The sequence below is a fragment of the Salvelinus alpinus genome, chromosome 23, assembly GCF_045679555.1.
Source record: "Salvelinus alpinus chromosome 23, SLU_Salpinus.1, whole genome shotgun sequence".
Lineage (NCBI taxonomy): Eukaryota > Metazoa > Chordata > Actinopteri > Salmoniformes > Salmonidae > Salvelinus > Salvelinus alpinus.
The window spans coordinates 16,032,744-16,044,922 of record NC_092108.1 but is presented as its reverse complement, the minus strand read 5'-3'; the positions used below and the strand labels follow the sequence as shown (position 1 = coordinate 16,044,922).

The 12,179-nt window shown below is 45.1% G+C and overlaps 1 protein-coding gene across 1 annotated transcript; it reads left to right on the top strand.

Moving 5' to 3' along the window:
• Positions 1-1,152: 1,152 nt before the first annotated feature.
• LOC139550337 (protein fem-1 homolog A-like) lies at positions 1,153-4,818 on the top strand. The gene has a single exon (XM_071361177.1). The coding sequence runs from the start codon at positions 1,324-1,326 to the stop codon at positions 3,175-3,177; it is 1,854 nt and encodes a 617-aa protein (XP_071217278.1). The 5' UTR covers positions 1,153-1,323; the 3' UTR covers positions 3,178-4,818.
• Positions 4,819-12,179: the final 7,361 nt, after the last annotated feature.

The following is a 12,179-nucleotide window of genomic DNA, read 5'->3' as shown; positions in this document are numbered from 1 at the left end:
GTGAAAGCTATGATCCCTTATTGATGTAACTTCTTAAATCCACTTCAATCAGTGTAGATGAAGGGGAGGAGACAGCGTAAATAAAGACGTTTAAGCCTTGAGACACAGATAATGTATGTGTACTATTCAGAGGGTGAATGGGCAAGACAAAAGATTTAAGTGCCTTTGAACGGGGTATGGTAGTAGGTGCCAAACACACCGGTTTGAGTGTGTCAAGAACTGCAACGCTGCTGGGTTTTTCACGCTGAACAGTTTTCATGTGTTTCAAGCCAACTTGACACAACTGTGGAAAGCATTGGAGTCAGCATAGGCCAGCATTCCTGTGGAACGCTTTCGACACCTTGGTAAAGTCCATTCCCTGACGAATTGAGGCTGTTCTAGCGCACCTAATGTTTGTAAATTCAGTGTATATATGCCATATATCCACCGTTATTTGATTTCAATAGACTATAGTGCCGCCTATTGATCTAGTACTCACACATCATTCAATGAAGACACAAGCTATGCCACAATGCTGCATAGATTGATGGTATTTTAAAAACAGTATTTGCATGTCATGCCTATTGAAAAATATATATTATTTGGGATTTGGGAATGATCTGTAGGGGCCTAGTATTTGTGAAGGGGTCTTCACCCACATAGGCCTACTTCAAATATCAATTCAGCACCTTGGACAGCACCTAATTAGCTACTCTCACCGGGCATAGCTGACAGACAGCACAAGACAGACTATATTCTCGAATTAAAAGTATTTTTGTATCAGTGTAGATGTGAGAGATATGTTTCGTCTAAAAGGTAGACGACAGAAATACAGAACCATTAATATTTATTTTGTAAAATAAAAAGTGATGCCCCTCGTTTCAAGTTTTAGGGTGAGCCTGCTCTTTGTGTTTCGGGGTTCTTGGGGATTGTAGTTTAAATACGTTTACAAAGAAGCTACTTATTCATTCTAGTGAACGAGAAACACGTTCGCCTAAAAACTGCACTTCCCGTTTTAAACCATCTAGCGCTGAGTTCACTTGTGCGAAATGGCTCATGGGAATGATATTTCCAATCAGTAGGAAAGTGCCGTTTCATCCTTCGTGAAATCATTTCTCAAAGACTACATAAACCAAGATGCTAAGCGTAAATTGTAAACATAGATCTGTCAAAGAACACAAACGCCATCTTGACAGCAGCCTTAAAATGGCAGAGAAATGCCAGGGAGAAACCGAGCTACGGACAAGGTTTCTTTTATTATTTTGAAAAGACAGTCCCTTTCCTAATTTTCTACAAACGTAGCTAGGGGGTTGATGGCCAGTGAGAAAGCCGAAAGACGTTAAAATGGAAATCACGACGGCGGTTTTCAACGCGGCCAGAGATGGTAAGCTGAAACTTATCCAGAAGTTGCTGAGTAACAAAAGTCCCGAGGAGTTGGAGGCTCTCGCCGAGGAGAAAACGCAGGGAGGCACCCCTCTCCTCATTGCCTCTCGATACGGACACTTAGAGGTTGCCGACTATTTGCTTGAACATTGTAAAGCTAACGTGGAACTAGGAGGCTCGGTGAACTTTGATGGCGAGACGATTGAAGGGGCTCCCCCGCTATGGGCGGCTTCGGCGGCGGGTCACCTCCCTGTCGTCCGCACACTCCTTAAACACGGTGCCTCTGTCAACAACACTACGCTGACCAACTCAACGCCCCTCCGTGCTGCCTGCTTCGATGGTCACCTGGAGATTGTCCGCTACCTGGTGGAACACCGAGCCGATATGGAGGTAGCCAACCGCCACGGCCACACCTGCCTGATGATCTCCTGCTACAAGGGCCACAAAGAGATAGCCAAGTTCCTCTTGGAGCGGGGGGCCGATGTCAACCGCAAGAGTGTGAAAGGCAACACTGCACTCCATGACTGTGCCGAGTCCGGTAGCCTGGACATCATGAAGATGCTGCTGAAATGCAATGCCCGCATAGAGAGGGACGGATATGGCATGACCCCTCTCCTGGCCGCCAGCGTCACGGGGCACACAAACATTGTGGAGTACCTCGCCCACCAGCCCCACTCCTCGCGAGAAGAACGCGTTGATGCTCTCGAACTCCTGGGGGCCACCTTTGTGGATAAGAAGAGAGACCTCCTGGGGGCCATGAGATACTGGAGGAGAGCCATGGAGCTGAGACAACCAGCTGACAAGGTGGGACTCCTGGCCAAGCCCCCTCCGGGTCCCCCTGTCCCTGCCTATGACTGTGCCCGTGAGGTGAGCACAGCCGAGGAGCTGGAGGCTCTGATCACAGACCCCGATGAGATGCGGATGCAGGCCCTGCTGGTCCGAGAGAGAATCCTGGGGCCCTCGCACCCCGACACCTCCTACTACATCCGCTACAGAGGGGCCGTCTACGCCGACTCAGGAAACTTTGAGCGCTGCATCAGCCTGTGGAAGTATGCCCTGGACATGCAGCAGAGTAACCTGGACCCCCTCAGCCCCATGACGGCCAGCAGCTTCCTGTCCTTCGCCGAGCTCTTCTCCTTCGTGCTGCAGGACCGGGCCAAGGGCACCCTGGCCACGCGAGTCACCTTCCACGACCTGATGGGGGTGTTGGGGAAGAGTGTGAAGGAGGTGGAGAGGGCGGTGGCCCAGAGGGACAGCCCTCCCGAAGCCCCCCAGTTCACCAAGGCCCTGTCCATCATCCTCCACCTGGTGTTCCTGCTGGAGAAGCTGGAGTGCACCGCAGAGCAAGAGCACCAGAAGAAGCAGACAGTGTACCGCCTCCTGAAGCTGAACCCGCGGGCGAGGAGAGGCTTCACCCCCCTACATATGGCCGTGGACAAGGACACCACGTCGGTGGGCCGCTACCCTGTAGGTCAGTTCCCCTCCCAGACCGTGGCCTCGCTGCTGCTGGAGTGCGGGGCGGACGTGGACTCGCGGGACTGTGACAACAACACGCCCCTGCACATCGCCGCCAGCAACGGTTTCCCGGAGATCATGGCATTGCTGGTGAGGGCGGGGGCACACTTCGACGCCACCAACTCCCAGAGGAAGACCGCATACAACCTGCTGGACGAACAGAGCAACGGGCACCCGGCCCTCTTCCCCCTCAACTACGTCACTCTGCAGTGCCTGGCGGCACGCGCCATTGAGAAGCACAGACTGCCCTACAAGGGCCTCATCTCTGAGGAGATGGAGGTGTTTATTGAGCTGCACTGAAACCACCCTCTTTGCTAAATATCCCCACCCTGTCCCCATCATTGCCCCAGACGCCTTTTAAACCATTCAACATTGACCCCCATCATCTTCACCCCACTTCACCCATGTCCCCCTTACCTTACCCAAGCCCACCTCCCTTCCCTATGGTTATTCTTCTCTCTGTGCCTCTCCTAACTCCAGACTGTGAGCTCTGTCTCAGATTCAGACCAAATCACAGCAATAATCCTCCCGGCCACTAAACATTATACTGACAACAAACTGGGAGCATCTTAATTGTGGCTACATGCTCTCTTTAGATGACCTATGATTAACACATGGACACGTTCTAAGTGCTAGGTTGCTATTCGTTTGCAGGTGGGGGAAAAAAACCTTGACTTGATTTTAGGCGTTTATGCTTTCTGTTTGACATTTTTCTTCTGTTTTTCTCAATAAGATGGAGGACTGCTCACAGAAAGAACAGTATGGCGGTGCCTGTATGTATTGGGTGCTGGCTTGTTTTTAGGTGGGAATGGAAGCTGTATTACTTGATAGGACATGATCAAATATTGCATGACATGAGCCTTAACGAGTGAATAGGATAGCTTGTTTGTTAAATCTGTCTTGTAAGTTTATCAAGAAGCATCCTTTGAACAAACAAAGTACACACGGTGTGCTTGGCTGCTTGGCATCGATGTATTGATATCATCAATTGAGCATTATTTAATCCCCTGCCTTTTACTTTGACATTTTAAGGAGTGTTTGAAAACCATTTTATGCCAAAACTCTAACCTTATATCGGTTCTCTAAATGTGTGATCTTACAGGTTAGCCTTATCTTACTGAACTAGCTTACTACGAATGGAGCACCTAACAACTGTGGAGTGCAGACTAGCATGGGAACTCTCATAAGAATACAGTGTGTTCTAGCCTACATCTCTTCTTTAGCTCTGTCTAGACTGTGCGACGTGTTTTACATCTTGGTCAATCTCTGGAAGTCTCCCTCTGGACAGCTTGGATACTGTGAGAAAGGAGAGATTTCTCTCCATCTCCTCCTGAGTGAATGTTTATGGACTGTTGATCCCAGTATCAGGTAATCTATTCAAGCCTAGCTATCTTCAGCCCATGGAATCTATGCAGTCACTCATTGTTGATATCAAACCCAGAGTTGCTACTATTAACCACAGATGCAGGTGATGAGGATGGGGAATGGATCACACACTGCATCTTTTAGTCTTATTCTTTCTTCTTTTTGGACAGTCTCAGTTTTGCGTTCGCTTGTTTTTATCATACATGCTTTCATTTGTTTCTGTTTGTCCCTATGTAAAAACCCACCTGATTGAATGCACTTTGAAAAAACAAAACCCTAAAGGGTAACTTTACAACATCTGGGCTATGGACTCTGAGCCTTTCTCTCAACAACTGATTTATTCATTTAACTGATGGTAACTTCAGAACAAAACTGTTGAGGTACTTGAATAAAATTCAGTATCCCTGCAGAAGGTGGGTGTTTGTATTGGCTAGAGGATGCTTTGAATCTCTATTGCTATATATATATATATATATATATGGTGCATTTAGGTGTTAGGCTATTGTTGTAGAGCAGTTGACTCCTGATAAGCGCAAAGTCTGTTAAATGCAATACAGTTCCGTTCTCCAGTCTCAATTCAGTTACATTCATTCCAATCACTTCTGATAACTGCTTAAATCACACTATTACAACAATCCCAAGCCATTGTTTTCATTAGCAGTAGACTGTATCTCCTCTCACCTTAACCCTCTCACTGTGTTCCTTTTCCTATGCCGCATGTACAGGGCTGGCCAGGCCAGTGGCCACCCCACTGGTCAAAGAGGGCTGGTCAGAGGGGTTATGAAGGAGTAACAGACAGCGAGACAGACTAACACTCGTATTACGGAGGCCCTTATATTTAGATGGATTGAAATAGGCCTGATGGAAGAACACACTATACCTCCCTGCTCTACGGGTTCCTATGCAGCTTACCTATTAAAGACCGATGACTACACTTAACTGATAAGGGTTCAAGTTTGAGCCCTAGGCCTTCCCTGCTGGTGTGGTTATTTCTAGGGACATGGAGTTTTTCGTGACCTGGCCCTGAAAAACTCTGGGCCCTATTTGTAGTCTGTCGTTTGGGGTCCAAGGCATTTCTTATTGGTCATGTCATATTTTCAGGAAAGCCACCTGGCTCTATTTATTGTTAAAGGCTAGAAGGGATACAGCTTTTGTCAAATTGATGACAAAATGTGTCAAGATATCCCATCTAGTCAAAATCATATTTATTCCCCTCCCTCACTCTTTACATTTTAGTCATTTAGCAGACACTCTTATCCAGAGTGACTTACAGGAGCAATTAGGGTTAAGTGCCTTACTCGAGGGCACATCGGCAGATTTTTTTGCCTAGTCTGCTCAGGGATTTGACCTTTCGGTTACTGGCCCAACCCTCTTAACCGCTAGGATAGCTGCCCCTTTTCCACTGCGTGTCATATTTGGGTTGTCACCACAGTCTACCTTCACTATGGGTAGTAACTAATGCCTGTGACTTGTGTTAGATTGCCCTTTTACATTTCTATTATGTTTCTAAAGGATATTTTATTCCAGTATCAAATGTATTTTATTCCATTATATTTTGTCCTCAAGTGACAAACAGAACATGCTCTCTGCTCCCTCCCTTTCTCTGTGTAGTTACAGAAGATGTGAGAGAAAAAAAAGCCTAACAGAAACTTGATCTTTTGCCGCCCGGCGTATAAATAGAGTGTAATCTATGTCAGTGTGGGGCAGCGGTGGAGATGGGACCGTTTCCACTGCTATTTTAGGGGTCTTTCGCCTCAGTCTCTGCCCTGCGAACAGGCTTACGGTAAGGTAATACACATAGTCAGTCAGGTCACAGGATGACTAGCAGGGACCGTGTCCCGGAAACCACTCTACAATGAGTTTGGTCCTTGGTTGAACTGATTTTGTCATCTATTTGTGACCCTAGCCAATAGCCTATTGTAAAAGTATGATAATTTAAATTATTGATGATCACATTTTTATACTGCCGTATTTTACACTTCCCATAGCCTACAGTTTTATTGTTATGGGGCTATCCCTCTTTTAATGGCTGTTCATGTTAACGATTATTATTCAATGTTAAACAGTTACTGTTAAATTCAGTTGGTCTCAGTTTTGTTTAAAAGATTAGAGGTCATGGGGTGAACTTCAGAGAGGTCAGAGGAGTGTCAGGAGATCTCAGCCTAATAAAACAACCCCCACTCCCTGCTCCCTCTGAAGGAACTGGGATAGGCGGACCCCCTTTCTGCCCATTGGCCTATCTGGTCGATTCAACACCTGGCCCCCTTTTGAAAGCAGAGAAAACAATATGCTAATAGCTTCTGCAGCTAGCTCTGTGGTATGCAAGGTCTTTCCACCGTAGGCCTATTGCTGACACCCAGCGTTGCGATCTATTCAAATGAAATTCGGTCAAAAAGGACTGTCCATCTATTGAATTGGACCTCATCTAAGAAATCTTAAGTTAAGAGTTAAAAGTTAAGCTCATTTACAGCATTTCTATATCACTTAACTCAAATACAATTTAGACCACAGCAAAATGACCCCAGCCATTATCATATTGGTTGCTGTAGGTTCTTTCACCTCAGTTGATCTAAAAACATAGCCTATTAGCTACTGTATACAATTAGCCACTAACACTAACTCAGCAGTGGGACTAAAAAATATAAAATGTGGATAGTTTGCGTTACAATTTTTTGGGGGTAGTTTTGCAGCTGAGTTGCTGCAATTCTACACATTTTGGCATTGGCATAACATTTTGCAGATTTAAAGTTAATTTCCTGCAACATTTTGCAATGACTTATGCAATGTTAATATGATATGAGTGACTAACAAAGTCAATGGGGGCCCCATTGCACATTTAAAAATAAAACGCTTAAATATTACATTTACATAAGTATTCAGACCCACAGTACTTTGTTGAAGCACCTTTGGCAGCAATTACAGCCTTGACTCTCCTTGGGTATGATGCTACAAGCTTGGCACACCTGTTTTTGGGGACGTTCTCCCATTCTTCTCTGCAGATCCTCTCAAGCTCTGTTGCTGCACAGCTACTTTCAGGTCTCTCCAGAGATTTTTGGCGTTATAGTTCGAGCTTTGGCTGGGCCACCCAAGGACAGACTCAGAGACATGTCCCGAAGCCACTCCTGCGTTGTCTTGGCTGTGTGCTTAGGATTGTTTCCAGTCTGAGGTCTTGAGCATTCTGGAGCAGGTTTTCATCAAGGATCTCTCTGTACTTCAATCCATTCATCTTTCCCTTGATCCTGACTAGTCTCCCAGTCCCTGACGCTGAAAAACATCCCCACAGCACAATGCTGCCACCACCATGTTTCACCTTAGGGTGCCAGGTTTCCTTCAGATGTGACGCTTGGCATTCAGGCCAAAGAGTTCACTCTTGGTTTCATCAGCCCAGAGCATCTTGTTTCTGATGGTCGAGTCCTTTAGGTGCCTTTTGGCAAACTCAAAGCAGGCTGTCTTGTCTTGCCATTCTTTTTGGTACCCTTCCCCAGATCTGTGCCTCGACACAATCTTGTCTTGGCGCTCTACAGACAATTTCTTCGACCTCATGGCTAGGAACAGTGGGTTAACTGCCTTGTTCAGGGGCAGAAGGACAGATGTTTACCTTGTCAGCTCGGGGGTTTGATCTTGCAACCTTTCAGTTACTAGTCCAAAGCTCATACCACTAGGCTACCTGCCGCCCCTTTCCAAATCATGTCCAACCAATTGAATTTACCACAGGTGGACTCCAATCAAGTTGTAGAAACATGTCAAGGATGATGAATGGAAATAGGATGCACCTGAGCTCAATTTTGAGTCTCACGTTCTGAATTTTTATCTAAATAAGGTATTTCTGTTTTAATTTGTAACAAATTAGCAAAGAAATCTAAACCTTTTTCGCTTTGTCATTATGGGGTATTGTGTGTAGATTGAGGAAACATTTTAGAATAATGCTGTAACGTAACAAAATGTGAAAGAGTCAAGGGTTGTGAATACTTTCTGAATGCGCTGTAGTTATGGCCCTAGCTCATAAACCTGTTTAGGAAACTGGCACTCCCCCGGTTGCTGTGGCAGAAGACTACAACTGTATATAGCGGGCCTTCATATTTAGTAAAATATGCATGATACTGTGTGAGGTGATACATTCCATCATGGCTAGTAGTATATAAGACCTCTGATTAAACCTTTCTGTTTATAGGCAATAGGTATACACTTTGTACATGTATATGTGGAGTGGATAAGCGTCTCTATTACATGTTAGCCTGCTATGGCATGGTGTTGCCCTCAGGCAACAAACTACCTTTTTGGACCTCACACCACCCCTTGAATTTGTTGGGATAAAAATAATATATATAATATCACCTGACATGTCTGTGTCCAATGAAATGAGGGGCTGAAGTGAGTGTGGCCTTTTGTCTGGGGGTGGAGCAGTCCTTTCAGGAAGCAAAGCTGCATGGGACACAGTGCCATCTATTGGTAAGATAAAATCACTTTTTAACATGTTTAAAGTGAAATAACTTTATATAAAAAATATGTGCATGAGTATGTTAGGAAGTATGTTTGATTTGTTTAAAGACTTATTTTGTTTTTATTCATATACTAAAACAGTTTTTTGGTTCGTTGCCTCAGGGCAACATTGTGTAGTTAGACTACTTTTGTTCGGGCAATATCATGCTAAAGTGTGGAGATGTGCTCGGATGCATAAATATGACCATAGTCAATGTTTCTACTTTACTATCTACTGATACTTACAGGAAATGGACACAACATTTTATGGGCGGAAGGAACATCATCGAGCAGTTAGGGTCATTCTCTCTGACAGTGAGCTTGAGGAGAGTCAGGAAGAGTGGATCCCCGAATCAGGTTTGAGAGACAGTTAGGAGGTCAGGGGTCAGTCAGGGGTCAGTCAGCAAAGTAGTGTGTTTGTGTGTGTGTGTGTCAGTGGATGAACAAGGGTATATGACACATTCAAATGTATGCTTCCTGCTTTCTTTTTTAAAGGAGAATGCCTTTCTGTTGACAATGAAACTGAGTCTGAGGATGAAGATGTAGCAGAGGTTGATGTTCCACGCCTACCCTGGTGGAGAACACCCCACAATTCATACTTCAATGCTTACCCAGAATGGCAGGGCCTGCTTTCAAGATCTGATGATATCATGTCCCCCCTCCAGTACTTCAAGCAGTTTTTCTCTGAAGACATTCTGGAAGTTATTGTAGGGCATTCAAATCTATATGTGATACAATGTAATGCAAACAAGCCCTTTAACCTCTCTACAAAGGAATTGGAGCAGTTCCTGGGTAGTGTGGAGTACAGGTCATTGTTTGGTTTACCAGGCACCCACATGTTTTGGAACAAAGTCTGCCGAGTGTCCCAAGTAGCTGTCACCATGATACTGAATACAAGGGAAGCCATCAAAAATCCCTGAGGTTGACAGGTGGGATCGCAAGCGAAAGATGATCACCAAAGTCCCCTGCCCTGCTGTGGTGAAAGAATACAACAAGAATATGGGTGGGGTGGATCTACTTGACTAACTGATTGCACTGTACCGGAACAAAATCAGATCAAAGAAGAGGTACCACCGGCTGGTGTTCCACTTCCTGGATATGATCATCGTGACCACCTAGATGCTCTACCGAAGAGATTGTGAAGGCACTGGCATGAGAAAGAAGGAACAAATGAAGCGGTATACCTTCAAGTCAAACATCACTGAAGGACTTTGCAAAAGTGGAAAGAGTCAGGAGCGCAAAAAAGGTGGTCCCAGTTCCACAATTGCTGGTGAGTATGAGGAGAGGAACCGCTCCAATTCCAGTCCCTGATGTGTGCCTGGATGCCACAGCCATGATTAGCCATGATGGATGATTATGGATGAAAAGAAGGGAGATGCAAGGTACCAGGGTGCACAGGTACACCAAAAGCCACGTGCCAGAAATGTGATGTCCATCTCTGTTTGACATCCACCAGAAATTGCTTCCTGAGGTTCCACACAGAATTGGAAATCGGTGTGCTTTGTCAAAAAGAGAAACACTGATTCAAACATTAACCCACACAAACACGCGTTCAGACACACTGAAACACACACACTCGCACATATAGGCTAACCCCTCCACACACACACAGTCATTTGAATGTTGGTTTATATGAAATGTGAGAAACATTTATACATGAGGTGTTAGTTGTAATTTGTTAATTACATTTTTTGATATTTTGACTTGAAAGCTTCTAATTGTGATTGGTTGGAACTATTTGTGGTTGGTGTTTGTCAAAATAAAACTTGTTCTAATGCATATATTGCTTGTTTTCCTTATTCCACGTATCATATGTACTATACAAAACCTTGGTGTTTCAGTAGCCTCGTAGCACATTGTTGCCCTGAGGCAACAAACCAATATCTGGTTGGGGGGGTGACACATTAGCGTCTGCTAAATGACTTAAATGTAAATGTAAATATTTTATCAGGGACCCCCAAGTACCCCAAAAATTGGGTGAAATATTTTTTCCCAAAAAAAATTAAAAGTAATGCCATAGAGGGTTCAAATGACATCTGTTTGATTTCATATATTTATCTGCAAGGCACTACTGAAGGTAATGTAACCCAGACTGTGGAAAGCTGAGGTAAACACAGCGGTACTCATCCTGTCAGCCACTTGGTGTCAGTAGTTACAAAGGAAATACTAGAGAGTGATCTGTCTAAAGGAAGCTGGGCTGCTCAGCATCCTTCTTCCATAGTAGCTCAGTCATATTCAATCATGACAGAGAGACCTGGTCCAAAAACCAACCCGATACCACCTGCCTAATCCCCTACCATCTGCCTTATCCCCTACCGCCTAATCCCCTACCACCTGCCCTCTCCCCTACCACCTGCCTTATCCCCTACCACCTGCCCTATCCCCTACCACCTGCTTTATCCCCTACCCCCTGCCCTATCGCCTACCACCTGCTTTATCCCCTACCACCTGCTTTATCCCCTACCACCTGCCCTATCCCCTACCACCTGCTTTATCCCCTACCACATGCCCTATCCCCTACCACCTGCCCTATCCCCTACCACCTGCTTTATCCCCTACCACATGCCCTATCCCCTACCACCTGCCTTATCCCCTACCACCTGCCTTATCCCCTACCACATGCCCTACCACCTGCTTTATCCCCTACCACATGCCCTATCCCCTACCACCTGCCCTATCCCCTACCACCTGCCTTATCCCCTACCACCTGCCTTATCCCCTACCACCTGCCTTATCCCCTACCACCTGCCCTATCCCCTACCACCTGCCCTATCCCCTACCACCTGCCTTATCCCCTACCTCCTGCCCTATCCCCTACCACCTGCCCTATCCCCTATCTCCTGCCCTATCCCCTACCACCTGCCTTATCCCCTACCACCTGCCCTATCGCCTACCACCTGCCCTATCCCCCAACCTTTCTGTGTTATCAGAAACTAACTGTATAGAGAGTAATATTGCATTGGCAGGGGCTCCCCTAAAACCCTCTATCTAATGTCCTTCTTCTGGCTCTAAACTATCAAAATAAAGTCGCACACTCCATATATAAACTCCCAGCAATTTAATGGGTATTTACCAACGTTTCGGCATCACTGTGCCTTCCTCAGGGTAATGTCATGAATACTTGAACCAGGTTATGTAGACAAACAGTGCAATTAGTGTAACCAATGACAGTAGTGAGGGGTGTGTCACAATGATTAAGTTAATTAAAAATAATTATTGAAACTGTAAAAAAATTGTATATGGCATATGAAATATATTACGCTATTATCATATAGAAACATAATGGAATATTGTACATCATATTAGCATCAACATACATTATTGTTTCATTCAATTTCACATAATTTCGTATTTCATTTTTGTTACATATAATCTTTTGTTTCAACCTTAATATATAATGAACATCATCAACAGAGGGAACATATTAGGTGAACGCTAACAAGCTGTTAAAATACATT